We start from the raw sequence: 14597 nt of genomic DNA on the forward strand, positions 1-14597 counted from the left end.
AGTTAGAAAAAGCCTTTGGAAGAAAATGAGTTTAAATTTATTCTGTAACAAATAATGTTATAGTTTTGATACTGGAAGTATGAGAAGGCAACATATAAATGTTTAAATGGCATACAAGTTATATATATATAAGAATGCAGGTAAGCAATAAGATGAGAAATCAAAGAACATCTAATAGGACTTCCACTTCCAGATATGACAGGGACACTGACACCAGACTTCCCTCCCACCAAAATATAGCAATAAGACTAGTCAAAAATATATGAGGCAACTGCTTTCAAGCAACAAACAGGAAACAAAGGACTCTGATCATTGAAATAAGGTAAACACCCCTTGTGTCCCAAGCTGGACAAGGCTTTCTTGCCCACAACACAGGGAAGTGGAACCCAAGTAGAACCTTGCAGTCTCACAGTGCTAAAGAGACAGAGATCACAGTTTGGGAGGCTGAAGCAGCTGGAAAATGCAAGACAAGGTACCAAAGAGGAAAAAGCTGTGAGACGGTGAAGAGGGGCTTAATAAATAACATATGCGAGATCACAAAAGAAGTTACTGGAGTAGAAGACAGATATACAGATACCATCCAACCTCTAGATAAGGAGAAAAAAAAAAGATTAAAAAAGAAAAAAGCCTCAGTGACCTGTGAAACATTATCAAATGATCTAATGTGTGTAACTGGAGTTCTTGAAAGAAAAAAAAAATGTGGGGCAGAAAAATATATAAAGAAATAATAACAGGTAACAGGAAACTTCCCAATTTGGGAATCAAGAAAAGCCCTTGCAGGATAAATATAAAAAATCCTACATCATGGTACATCATAGACAAACTGCTAACACCAAAGATAAAGAGAAAAATTTTAATATAGCCATAGAAGAAGACATATATAGGCTAACAATGATACAAATTACAACTGACTTCTCATCAGAAACAATGGGATCAGAAGACAATGGAAAGCTGTCTTTTAAAGTGCTAAAAAAATTGTCAACCCAGACCCCTATATCCTGAGAAAACATGCTTCAAAGTCAAAGGTGAAATAGACATTTTTGCATTAAGAGAAAGTGACATAGTTCAGTAGAACTATGACAGTAGAACTGCACTACAAGAAATATTAAAGTATCAATACTTTAGGCTGAGGAGAAATGATACCAAATAAAAAAGAGATCTACAAGAAAGAATGAAGAGTACAGGAAATGGTAAATATATGGGTAAATACAAAGAATATCTTTTTAAAAAATTATTGTGATTTCCTTTAAAGATAACTGACCACTGCAAAATAAACATTATATTGTGGGGTTCATAACATATATAGATATAAAATACATGATACAATAACACAAAGGAAGGAGGGTAAGTGGAAGTATACTATTGGAAGGTTCTTTTTTATTTTACTATTTATTCATTTATTTTCGGCTGCTTCAGGTCTTAGTTGCGGCACATGGGCTCCTCATTGCAGCACGAAGACTTCTAGTTGTGGCATGCTGGCTCCAGAGCACATGGGCTCTCTAGTTGTGGCACGCAGGCTCAGTAGCCCTACAGCATGTGGGATCTTAGTTCCCCGACCAGGGATCAAACCCGCATCCCCAGCACGGGAAAGTGGATTCTTAACCGTTGGACGACCAGAGAAGTCCCTGGAAGGTTCTTAAAATTTATATTAAGTGGTACAGTATCCTAAGTAAGCTGTAATAAGTTAAGGGTGCATATTGTAAACTGTAAAGAAAAACCAGTAGAGGAAATAAAATGGAACACTAAAACGTACTCAAGTAATCCAAAAGAAGACAGAAAGTAGGTAGAGAAAGAAAAGTAGAGAGGAACAAAAACCAAATTGTGGTAGCCTGTGAGGGAGGAGAACTTAATGCCAGTAAGAAAATAAAAAGTCAAAAGAGTTGTCACTTACACCCTAACCATGAAAAGAAGTTGGATAAGCTACATAATTATAGTTTTTAAAATTTTTCAGAGACTGAGGACACCCAGAAACCAAAATCAACTCCAAAAAGTGATAAGCCCATTTTAAAACAGAAGAGATTTCCAGTTGCTATCACCCTTGACTGTAATGGGAGGACAAAGAATCTGCCACAGACAAGCACTAAAAAGAAACCAGTCTAACTTTGAAGGGCTATGTGGGGACTGGCATACCAGCATAGAATCCAGAGCAGCCCCAGACACAGAGAGAGGCTGTATGAACTACCTGGCCCCCCTTCACACAAACTCTTTTCCACTAGTTTTCACCAAAAATGGGGGCAAGAGAAGAGAGCTGAGATCATCTCTCTAAAGTCCTCTAGGCTTTGAGCTAAGGAAGACTTGAGGAATGGAAGATAACAGGAAAGCCAAGAGAAACTTTGCAGAGGCAAGACCCACCTTCAGAGTACAGGGCAGCCATACACAGGCCAACGATGGGGCAGCAGGGCTAAAAGAGCTCTCAAGGCACAGAAAGCAAGGGGCAGAACTAGAGAGCAAAGAGAGTTCTTCAGCAACCTAAATCTGGCCACTGGTCTGTAAAGTAGGGAGATACCGCCTACAATTCAAAAAGAAGATTTGGAATAGTCCACGAATACATTAGAAGGTGCTCAATACCATTAGTCAAGAGGGAAAGACACATTCAATTAAATACAAATTAAAACAATGTAATGTAACTTCACATCTATTACTACAGCTAAAATAAACAAAGCCAAAAACAGACAACACTAAATACTAGCAAACATGCAGAGTAACTAGAACTCTCATATATTTCTGTGAGAAGTGTAAAATGGTATAACTATTTTAAAAACTGCTGGGCAATTTCTTATAAACTTAAGCATATACCTATATTATGAATCACATTTCTGCTAATAGGTATTTACCCAAGAGAAATAAAAACATATATCCATAAAAAGTCTTATACAAGAATGTTTATATTAGTTTTACTGATAATAGCCCAAAGCTAGAAAAAACTGACATGTCCATTAAGAGGAAAGTAAATTATAAATTGTATGTTTATACAATGGAATTCTACTCTGCAATAAAACAGGATGAACTACTGACACATGCAACAGCATGGATGCATCTTGAAACCATTATTTTGAGTGAAAGAAGTCAAACAGAGAACATACTATATGTTCCCATTTATATTATTTTCAACAACAGACAAAATTAATCTATGGTAAGAGAAATCAGAATAGGGTTTGCCTATAGCAAACTGATTGACTGGAAATGGCGTAAGAGAACATTCTGGGTTAATGGAAATGTTCTGTATCTCAAATAAGATGTTGGTTACATGGGTATATACATTTATCAAAATTCAAGAATTGTACACTTGAGCATTTCACTGTATGTAAATTTTACCCCAATTAAAACAAAAAAAAACCTTGAGAGGACAAAAATATGAAGAACAAAAGTTAAAAGAAAAATAATACAAGAGAGGAGAAAGCCATGGTAATTGTTAAAGTTAGGTATTGGGTATATGGGGGCTTACTATTCTATTCTGTCTACTTTTGATTGTGCTTAAAATTTACCACAATAAAAAGTTTTTTTAAAAGGCAACTGAATAATAGTGTGTTGTGTATTTGAAGTTTGCTAAGAGAGTAGATCTTAAGTGTTCTCACCACACACTCACACAAAAGGTAACTCTGGGAGGTAACAAATACGTTAATTAGTTCAATTGTAGTAATCATTTCACAATATATACATATGTCAAAACATCACACTGTATACTTTAAATATGTACAATTTTTACTTGTGAAAAATAAACAAAAATTAAAAATTTTTAAGTATCACAGTAAAAAAAAAGCCAAAATATTCATTTAACCTTTTCCATATGGTATTTAAAATATAAACCCACAATACTCATTGCCAAATAATATACAAAGTTATTGAAAAAAAGGGAGGAGGGACTGGATCTGCTCAGAAAAATAGTGCTTCAGGTTCCAAAGTTCTTACACCACAGACTATGATTTCAATAACATTAGCCAGAAGATTTTTTTTGGGGGGGAGGTAATTTGGAACCAAGTTAAACCCAAACTATTAAATTAGTCTTATCTTTCAGGTTGGGGTCTATGGACCAAGTCTGGAAGATTTTGAAAGCAGATGTACCAAGCACCTCTCTCCATCCATGGTTCATGATGTCTGTGAGAGCTTGTCAGAGCTCCACACATATTACCTAGGTGGACCACTTCAGTGTTTTCTGGCCATAGCTCCACTACCAGTATCCATATCACTGTGGCTGAGGACTTTTCTGAAACTGCAGAAGGCTGCTGCTCTGTCCATGTGTGTACATGTGCAGCATGCCAGAAGTAACAGAGAATTAACACCCACCCTCCCACCCAATCAGCTCTCAACCATAATTTTTGGAAGTTGATGTTGAAGTACTGTAGCTCTTTCAGCACTTTAGTGTGATGATTCTGAGGGATATGTTTCACACAGAATTAAGCTCTAGTTGCCCACTGTGGTGGCTGGTGTAGGAGTTCAGAGTATGCCACCCCAAAATATGCCATCCTGGTGTACTGATTATTTTAAGTTAAAGGCACTGAAAAACAGCAGATGCAAGAAGGGCACTCTAAGCTTCCTTCTTCTTCCTGAAAGCAGGAGATAAAATTCCCATGCAAAAGGTGTAACCCCCATACCAGGAGGAAGGAAGACATTCTTATGACCAGAGACAGGGAGGTGAGGCCAAACAACAAACAAACCTTGTTAAACCAAACCTTATCTTCCTAGTCACTTTTCTGCAAATAACTGCCCTTGCACAAACTCCTTTGTCTTGTCCATTTTCACAATTTATTACTCATTGTCCAACCTAGTATATATGTGTTTGGTTCTAACTACACTTCTTTGGGTCTTCATTTTTCTTATGAAGGCTCCTGTGTACATGTAAAAATTACTAAATAAAATCTGTATACTTTTCTGCTGTTAATCTGTCTTAACGTCAGTTTCTCAGGCCCAGCTATGGGGCCAAAGAGGGCAGTACACTTTCCCTATACTGACTTAACAACATACTCTTTATAGCCTGTCTTCACATTTCTATACCCATCATCACCCCACGCCAATGTTCTCTGTACTTCCTCCAAAATTACTTGAGTTCAGGTTAAAAAAAAAAAATATGTATATATATATATATATATATATATATATATATATAATAGAAAGGGTACAAAGCATACTACAAAAAGGAAAAAACAGATGACAGAATGAACCACTTCACAGGCATACTACTGATCGTGCTGTTGCTAACCCTGGACTTCCTACTATTAATAAGAGCTTTTGCAATTTCAAAGCATAACAGTTAAGTAAATAGGGAGTTCAATATACAATTAATCCTATACCCCAAGACAGGCTGTTTTAAGCCTTTGGGGCAGCTATGTTACATGGAGCTCTTTTGTTGACAATTCACAGAAGCCAACTAGAGTTAGCTTAAGCGCAAAGTCTATGGGCCTTAAGAACAGAATCAGTGATTGGGAAATTAAAGAAAACTTAGGAAGTCTCTGCCTCCATCTTCTTTCTAGTTATTTACTTCATCTTTCTCTCCTTGTTTCCCAGTCCACATGGCTACTCCCAGACCTCACAAGATTATACAGTACTGTATAGAAGCCCAGAGAGAAATAGAGCCTGATTTTCTTTCTCAGCCTCCACTGTTCTCTCTTGTTCTCTTTCCTTCTCCCACACTGTCCTTTTCAAAATGCCCAGGGAGAGAAATGGTCCTGCTTGGGTCAGGTACCTACACCAGGACCAATCAACTGTGGAGAGAAAGCAATGTCACAAGGTAGAAAAACGGCAGTACTCTGCAATCCAATAGAATGGGGGAAAGGGACATTCCCAAAGAATGGGTATTGGCAAACAACCCAAGAGAATCAACTATATGAGTAATGGATCTGTTTGAGAAACTGATAAAAACATTGGATCTTCTTCACAGCAATATGTACACACTCACAAACACCAAACTGTCCATACAATTTGAGGGCATTCATGAAGCCCCTGTAATCCATTCTTAGATCCTAATTTTAAAACTCTCTATTATCCATTTAGATATTTTAAATGCTTAAAATTTTTCAAATACTGCTCTTAAATTTTCAAATTTTAAATACTGAATGTGAAATTACATTCAACGGTTTTTCAACCACAAAAAAATACACATAATAAAATATTAAGTCTTTCACAGGAATATAACACGTAAGAAGTCTATACTAATAACATGGACTAGGTAGAAGAGGCTAACGATCAGACATCAACTGGAGTCTACTGTCATCAAATGGACACTATATGGCAGTCCCTCACATTTTTTACTGCAGTTAAAATAACTTTTCCATAGTATGTCCCCAAAGACGGTCAAACACTTGGGGGATGTGTACCTAGCCCCTCTACCATTCAAATCATAACACTTGAAATTACCTCATAAAGAGATACATAAAGTTATTCAAAGAATTAGTAAGATCTAGTGCATTGCTACTTATGATGGCCTAGAAAAAAAAAGTCTATACATAGTTTAATCAAAAGTTTCTACTCAAAATACACAGCTATTACTGTATGCAATTTTACTCAAAACAAGCAAAACCAAACACAAACAAAAGAAATAAGCTAGGGAAATAAAATCAGAAGTAAATGCCTCAAATCTATTATGAAACAGGTGAAATATAAATTTAAAATCATATTAAAGTAGTCAGGAAACCTATACCCTCCACTGGTTACTAGGAAGCAGTCAATGACATTAGTAATATATCCTTAACCTCTGAGAGTATATAATGGAAGGAAATGGCCACATTTTACCACAAAATGTTCTTACATTACAGGAAAAGACAGGAAAATGGAAAACAAAGAATAATGTTTTAACAGAGAGTTGTGTTACTCAGACGTTCTTTAAATGTATCGAAAAAGGGGCTTATGAATACAGTACTATACCTATACTGCATTTCGATTCTACAACATATCTTGTATAAACTTCATATATGAAAATACTATGAAAATCTAAAATATTCAGTATTATATCCATGCGTTTTGACTCTATAATGTATCTTGTGTAAGTTTCATATATGAAAATACCCTGAAAATCTAAAGTGTTATCTTTGTTGATATATTTTCTAGACAATCTCTGAAAGAGAATCTAATTTCCTGAGTATGTGAATACATAAACTTGATGAAAGCTAGAATGATGAAACACCACTGAGTCTGATTACATACAATAAAATTTAAAGATTATATTCCCACACCATACTGAAAATTTTTGTATTAAGTAGAGTTGGAAAAAGGAAGACTCTTATTATATGAGGTTAAAAAATATTTTTTTAAGCAGAGTCAACTGCTATACTAATTATCATTTTTGTATACAATATTGAACCTATATATGAAAGTCAGCACATAAAGTCTAAAAATTAATCAGCTACTGTGTTTCATTTAGAAATTTCTGTACTTGAAAAACTTTGGAGAAAGTATTTTTTAAATTATAAATTCATTCATGGATTTAACATGAATAGTTTTTAACAGTTTCACATGTCCCTGAAGTTCTGTGACAGGTAGTAATTTGTAATTTTGGTTGAGTCACACATTTCACTCGGATACACTAAAAGACTAGCTGGTATTCCTGAGTTACTAGGAAGAAATAATCCCAGCCAATGTGAGTGACATCTGTATTTTTTTTGCTCATTTTTGAATGCAGAGTAACTCTTATGTAATACCTGAAGCACAAGTTTTTTTTTAAGATCATACTTCACTTTTTAAAAAATATGCGAAATGACACAGGACAGAGGAATCTGCAAATGTGTGGGTTCACAAAGGAAGGTCTCTGAATACACTTTGTAAGAAAGTCAAAGGGTTTAATGGTAGCTCAGGAGAATGCAGGATTTTGGTACTATCAATAGGTACATCATAATCTAATAGGATGACCAGAAGGCAGAACTGACAATTCTAGGACTCAAACTTAAATTCTGCTACTAAATTCTAGTATGATTTCACATTAAATCCAAGTTAATGTACATCATTTATCTCACTAGAGAATGAGAGAAAACACTGTATGTATCTGCTTTTGGGACACTAAAATGCAAAGTTCATATAGATTCTCCTATGTGAAATTCAGAACTGAAGTAGCTTTTGATACAAATATTTCACCAGGACAGTGATTTGAAGGAGCATTGATTCCAATGCACAACTGTAGTAGTTGTAGCTGAAAACATAAATGCCACCTTCTCATACCTGCATCAAGGAAAAGACTCTGAGTCATATTTCATCCACATTCCTTAGTGTCATCTTCAAACAAGTAGACAATCAAATACTTACAAATATATCTAAAGCCCACTGCCTAGACACAAAGTAAGAAATATTAATAAAAATAGACTTGTAATATACAAAAAGCTCGTGTGCTACAGACTATGATTACCTGGAGGTAGGAATTGCAGTTGGTTATTAGCTAATCGAAGATGACGTAAAGCTCTCAGACGACCAATTTCTGGGCAAACAATTTCTAAGGCATTGTCACTAAGATCCAAACACTGTAGTTTTACAAGGGACCCAATGGCTTCGAAGAGAAAAGAAGGGTAAAAGCATGATTAATTTGACCCAAGTGTTTTAACACCAAACTTTAATGCAAGTACCCCAAATTTAAATATTTTAATGCTTAATATCCCTGTCTCCAGGGCTGACATAATAGTAAAAACATATATCAAACTAAAATTTTTAAAAATTTTTATTAGAGTATAGTATCAAACTAAATTTTATGAAGTGATAACACTTCTACCTTGATATAAAGTAAGTTTAAAAACAGCACGAATAAAAATGTTAAAACAATGTAAAAATTACTTGAATAAATAATTCATGAAATATATAAAGTCTTTTTTATCTAACCAAAATGCTTAACTGGATTTATTAAACTTAAAAGTTATCATTTTATTATTTACCCAATGACAGTTTATTTGATAATAAATTTTTACCTAACCATTATAACCATTTTAGACTTCTTAAATTTAATTTAATCGTAACAGTTAACTGGATTACTAATTAGAGGAAAAAAAGCTTTGAAACTAATAAAGATGCTCTATAATTAAAATTCCCTAATTTTCCAACCAAAATTGGTTTAAAGAGACAATCTGTTCTACTATTATAAACTATAATAGCACCATACTATCTGTTCTACTATTTAAACTATAGCACCTCCTAACTAAAAACTTGAAGTGCACGTACCTTCTGGAACCACAACTATGTTATTTGAGTGAAGATACCTAGAGGAAAAGAAGGGAAAAACAGCTGTTATCATTCAGTACTTCTGCTAGATAATCACTCTGTAAAATGCTCACTTAGAGATTTATCAAATATAAAGGGACCAGATTTTCTTTCATACCCTACTCTAAATGTGTAACACAAACTATATGGTCATCACGGATAATTAATAATACTTTGAGAATAATATTGTATGCTAGAATTGCAAATATTAAAACTATTTGTTAATTTAGTTGCTATTTTAAAATTAAAACACACAATACAGTATTTTTTTCAACCTCATAAAACAAATTACTAGTTTCTCTAGTTCATTTTAAATTATTCAGGTTTTCAAAAACACATCTATTGTGTAGAGAAAAGTCAACACCTATTGTGCAAAGGAAAATGCAACTTTTAGTTTTTAAAGGATAACTTCACAAAATAATCAAAGATATTTCAAGCCAGTATGGAGAACCAAAAATGAAGCAATTAAATACTCATCATTTATGATATCTGTAGAAATATTCAACTGTCAAGGTACATAATATATTTCACAGCAAGAGGAATTTTGTAAATAAGAAATCAAATTCTTTTCTCAGAAAAAAAAAAAGTCTACCCGGCTGACAAGTCCAGGCAAGTCTAAGTAAATAACATTCCCCACTAAAGAAGTATCTTTAGCACTCTCTGGTGGAGACTTCATGCAATAGTCGGCAGCCAACTATTTAGAGCAAAACAACAGTGACCAATGAAAATCACATAATAATAATTTTAAAAATAAATTTAGATCATTGATTTTGAGGCCAGAGAACTAGATTTTGATAAAGTATTTTCAAACCTGTTGTCTTATTTATTATACCTCATAATCACTCTTCATATAGTATATCTTAAATAGAATTTAAAATATTTCTTCTATATATTTTAGCCTGATATCAAATGTTAAAATGTCAATGACACAGAATAAGAAAGATACAAAATTAATAAATTTAAGAAGATTTTTATATGCTGGATTAAATCAATTCTGTGTAGGTATTAACTTGCTGGGCCTAACACAATTTAAACAATTACATCATTCTATGATTCATTTTATTCCTTGCTTTGTGTATAAAGAATGATTCCATATTTTACTTTTTTTAGAATGTTTCCATATTTTAAAATCAATATTCTTTAAACATTACTTTTAGGAAGAAATATCTAACTACTTTAACAGATTACTCTAAAAATTCTTTATGCCGAAAGACTATATATATATATATATATAAGTATACACACACATTTGCATGTATTACACAAAAGGCAGAGTGCCTAGACACCAAAATAGATAACTGATTTTTCAGTAATCCACAAAATTTTTGCCTCAACTCCAATTCTACCTACAAAAAAGGACCTTAAAATGTCCAAGTCAAAATATGAACTAAAGTACTATTATCATTAAAATCAAAAAGTATATTTTAACATAATAAATTTATCTACATTATAATGAAAAGCAGTAAATGGTAGTTTAGAATGTTCTCAATCCTGACTACACGTTAGAATCACCAGTGGTCTTCAAAATATAGATGTCCAAGGCCATCTCAACTCAAGTTGCTCTGATGTGCAGCTGATGAAGAATCATCACTGGTAAAGTGGATCAGAGTAGGTTCTGGAGCCAGACCACCTGTACCTTAATATCTATGTGACCAGGGGAAAATTACTGACCTTTTCACTTTCTTAATCTACCGAAGTAGAGGATAACAGCACCAACAACATAGGGATGCTGTGAGCATTAAATGAATTAATAAATGTAAAGCCCTTAGAACGGAGTTCCATGAATGCCACTGTTATAATTATTATTGTTATCATAAGTCATTTGTAATCAAAGGCTTAGCAATTTTAAGTCACTTTTGTCTACTTAATTTTTGTAATTTCAAAGTAGTTAAAATGTTGGTGTTTTGACGTAACTGGTTTTCATCATGTTATTTTTCTACTCAAATAATGCAGGAACTCCCATTCACTGCTGGTGGGAATGCATGACTGTACAGCCACTTTGGAAAATGGTTTGGCAGTTTTTTAATAAAATTAAATATAGATATTTACTTAATAGTAATATGGCAATGTCAGTTTCTTAGTCTTGACAAATGTTCAATGAAATTGTAAGATGTTAACAACAGGAGAAACCTGGGCATACTGGAACTCTGTACTTACTATCTTTACAACTTTTCTGTAAATAAAAACTGCTCCAAAATAAAAAAAAAAAAAATTTTATTAAAGGAACAGGACTTATACTTCCAGCCATGACAAAATAATAAGGACCAGATTTACCTAATTGCTATAAGCAACAAGAAAACCAGATGGAATATATGAAACAATTATTTTCTAATACTGACAAGAGGCAACTAGTACTATGTTCCCTGAGAGGGAAGAAACAAGTGAGGTGAGCCACACTATGTCCACAGATTTATGCCTGGAGGCAAATTGTGCACTGTGGTACAAAAATGGGATCCCAAACAAAGAATGAAGTCTCACTGAGTTATGAAGAAACATATCAGAGTTCAGGGAACCTGAGGCAGCTGGAAGTTGTGGGTACAGTTCTGGAGGAGAGGGCACTACTGAAAAAAAAAACTTCAAGGGATCCTTTGACTCTTAGCTGAATTCTATAATGCACTCCAGTCAAAAAGTAACTGAAAACCTATCAGCTGAACAGTCCACAGAGCTCATACAGGGCTAGAAAGCATTCAAGTTCTGAGCAGCAAGTGTACCAAATCCTTGTTGATCACTTGGTTCATTTAAACGAGATTCTAGAAAGGTCCTGTGTGGGTAATAGGGCTAAACTATCCCTTTAGTAGAAGTTACTCTAGACCTGTCCTAAGAAGCATAAAGACAGGCCATGAAAGGATCAAATTAAATTGCAAATAACTGCAGGCCAGAACAAAGCACCACAAAAAGGAAGACAACAAAGTGTAGACACAATAAAGTATTCATAAGGCCCAGCAACTAACCAAAAAGTGCTAAGAATTAGGAAAATGTGACCAATAACTAGGATAAAAAACAGTTAATACAAACGGAACCAGTATGACACAAATGATGGAATTAGCAAGTAAGAACTTTAAAACAAAACAACTATAACAACTATATTCGGGTATTCAAAGAAAAATATAAACATTGTGAGAGAAATGTTAACATATAAAGAAGAACCAAATAGAGCTTCTAGAGATCAAATATACAACAAACTAAGTGAAAATCTCACTAGGTTGGACTAACAACTTATTAGATACTGAAGAAGAAAATACTACCAACCCTGAAGACAGGGAAATATAATATGTCCTAACTGAAGTACATTAAAAAAAAAAAGACTGAAAAGAATAGAACTGAACAGTGTGTCAGTGATTATGGGACCATATTAAACTAACAAACATGTAAGAGTCCCAGAAGCAGGGACCAGAGATAAGGGTATAGAAATAAATATCTAAAGAAATATGTTTAAAAAATCCAAATTTGATGCAAACTATAAAGACACAAACCCAAGAAGCTCAATGAATGTCAAGGATAAAGAAAAAGAAAACCACAACAAAGTACATCAAAATCAAATCCCTGAAAACCAATAGAAGAATCAGACATTCTTCAAAGTAGCCCAAGGAAAAGAGACACATTACATACTGAGGAAGAAATATAGGAATGTCAGCAGATGTCTCTTCAGAAAGTATGCAAGCCAGAAGACAATAAACACCATGAAAATGTTGAAAGAAAAAAAGTAACTGACAACCAAGAACTCTAATTCCAGAAGGCAAAACATACACATTTCAGAACTATGAAGATGAATGTAAAGCAAAAAACTATACAACTTTTAGAGAAAAAAAGCAGGAGAAAATCTTCAGGGTCTAGGACTAGACAAAGTTCTTAAATTTGACACTAAAAACATGATACATAAAAGCAAAAATTGACAAAGTGGACCTCATCAAAATGTAAAACTTCTGCTCTACAAAAGAACATGAAAATAGAAGTTATACAGAGGGAGAAAATATTTGTAAACAACCTATACAACCAAGGACTGTTTTCTAGAATATGTAAAGAACTCTTAAAACTCTTACAACTAAAGAAAAATATCCAAATAGAAAATGAGCAATAGACATGAACAGACATTTCACTGAAGAAAAGACAAAGATCACAAGTACTTGAAAAGATGTTAAATTAACGTTATAAGCCATTAGAGAAATACAAATTAAAACCATAATTAGATAAAACCACACATCTATCTGAATGACAAAAATTTTAAGTAATGACAACAAAATAATGCAGGTGAGATGTGGAGAAACTGGAACAATCACATATTGCCGGGGGAGAATGTAAAATGGTACAGCCAACCTGGGAAATTATTTGGCAGTTTTTAATGAAACTACAAATTCAGATCAAAAGTGGCAGAATAAGGACCTCCAAAAATTCTCTTTATTTGTAAAATCAACAATAATATTGGCAAAAATTATCAGAAGCTACATGTACAGAACTCTGGAAATTAACCAAAGACTTGCAGTAATACAGGGAGGGTTTATGTAAGAAAAATGGCAAAAATCTCAGTAAGAAGACTAAGCTGTGAACTTTGGGGTATTTTTACTTGCCCCAGTCCTATACCCTACTCTCCACCTCTGCAGAAGCCTGGAAAATCACTTTGCTTTTCACTTCAATTGCAGTAGCCTGGCTAGTACCTAAAGGGGCAGAACCAAGTTGGAGTTCATTTCCAGAGAACTGTCATTTGACTGTCTCATGGATCTCTGAAAGACCCCACTTGCAAGGCTGTTTTTAACTTGATCTGACTAGAAGCTTGCCCAGTACAAAAACCCTTTCCCCAATTGAGATAAATTACAGGCAATTGTTTAACTTCCCTGGTGCCTGAGGCACTAGATAACAGCTGGAGCAAACAATAGACAACCAAAAACCTTAAATGAAAACGTTGGGGAGTTCCTTCCAGAGGAACTTTGAAAAACTGACATATTTCTAGAAATCTAGAAGGTCACATGCATGCCCAGAGCTGCACATATGCTCAGGAAAGACCAGAGAAGACCCTAAGCTCTCACCTCTGCTGGACTTGAAGTTCTACATAAGAAGTGAAGTCTAAGGCAAAGTTGTCAAGTAACTAGATGAGAGGGGAAAGCATGCCACAATACATATACAGAGACCCTCAGCAAGGACTGGGAGACTTAGCAGATTCAGGTAGGTAAGGAAATCTCTGCTTGATCATTAGCTGACCACTAAGGTAACTGAGCACAAGAACAACACAAAGATGTCTTGTCTCATCACTTCTATTCAACATTCTATGTTCTAGCCAGGGCAACTAAGCAAGAAAAAGAAATAAAAGGCATACAGATCAGAAAAGAAGAAATACAACTCTTTACTGGTAGATGACTTGATCTTATATATAGAAAACCCCAAGGAATTCAACAACAAAAAAGAGCTAATGAATGAATTTGGCAAGGTTGGAGGAT

General features: G+C 34.2%; 1 protein-coding gene across 2 annotated transcripts in view; it reads right to left on the reverse strand.

The window, feature by feature from the left end:
• Positions 1 to 14597, reverse strand: part of LRRC28 (leucine rich repeat containing 28) — a 185868-nt gene that overhangs the window by 144273 nt on the left and 26998 nt on the right. For both annotated transcript variants that reach the window (XM_082837704.1, XM_082837705.1), the window contains exons 4-5: positions 9130 to 9167; positions 8330 to 8467 (exon numbers count right to left, since the gene is read on the reverse strand). In XM_082837704.1, coding sequence (XP_082693830.1) covers positions 8330 to 8467; positions 9130 to 9167 — 176 coding nt within the window. The remainder of the gene's footprint in view (positions 1 to 8329; positions 8468 to 9129; positions 9168 to 14597) is intronic.

This window comes from Leucopleurus acutus (assembly GCF_964270905.1).
Source record: "Leucopleurus acutus genome assembly, chromosome: 1".
Taxonomy (NCBI): Eukaryota; Metazoa; Chordata; class Mammalia; order Artiodactyla; family Delphinidae; genus Leucopleurus; species Leucopleurus acutus.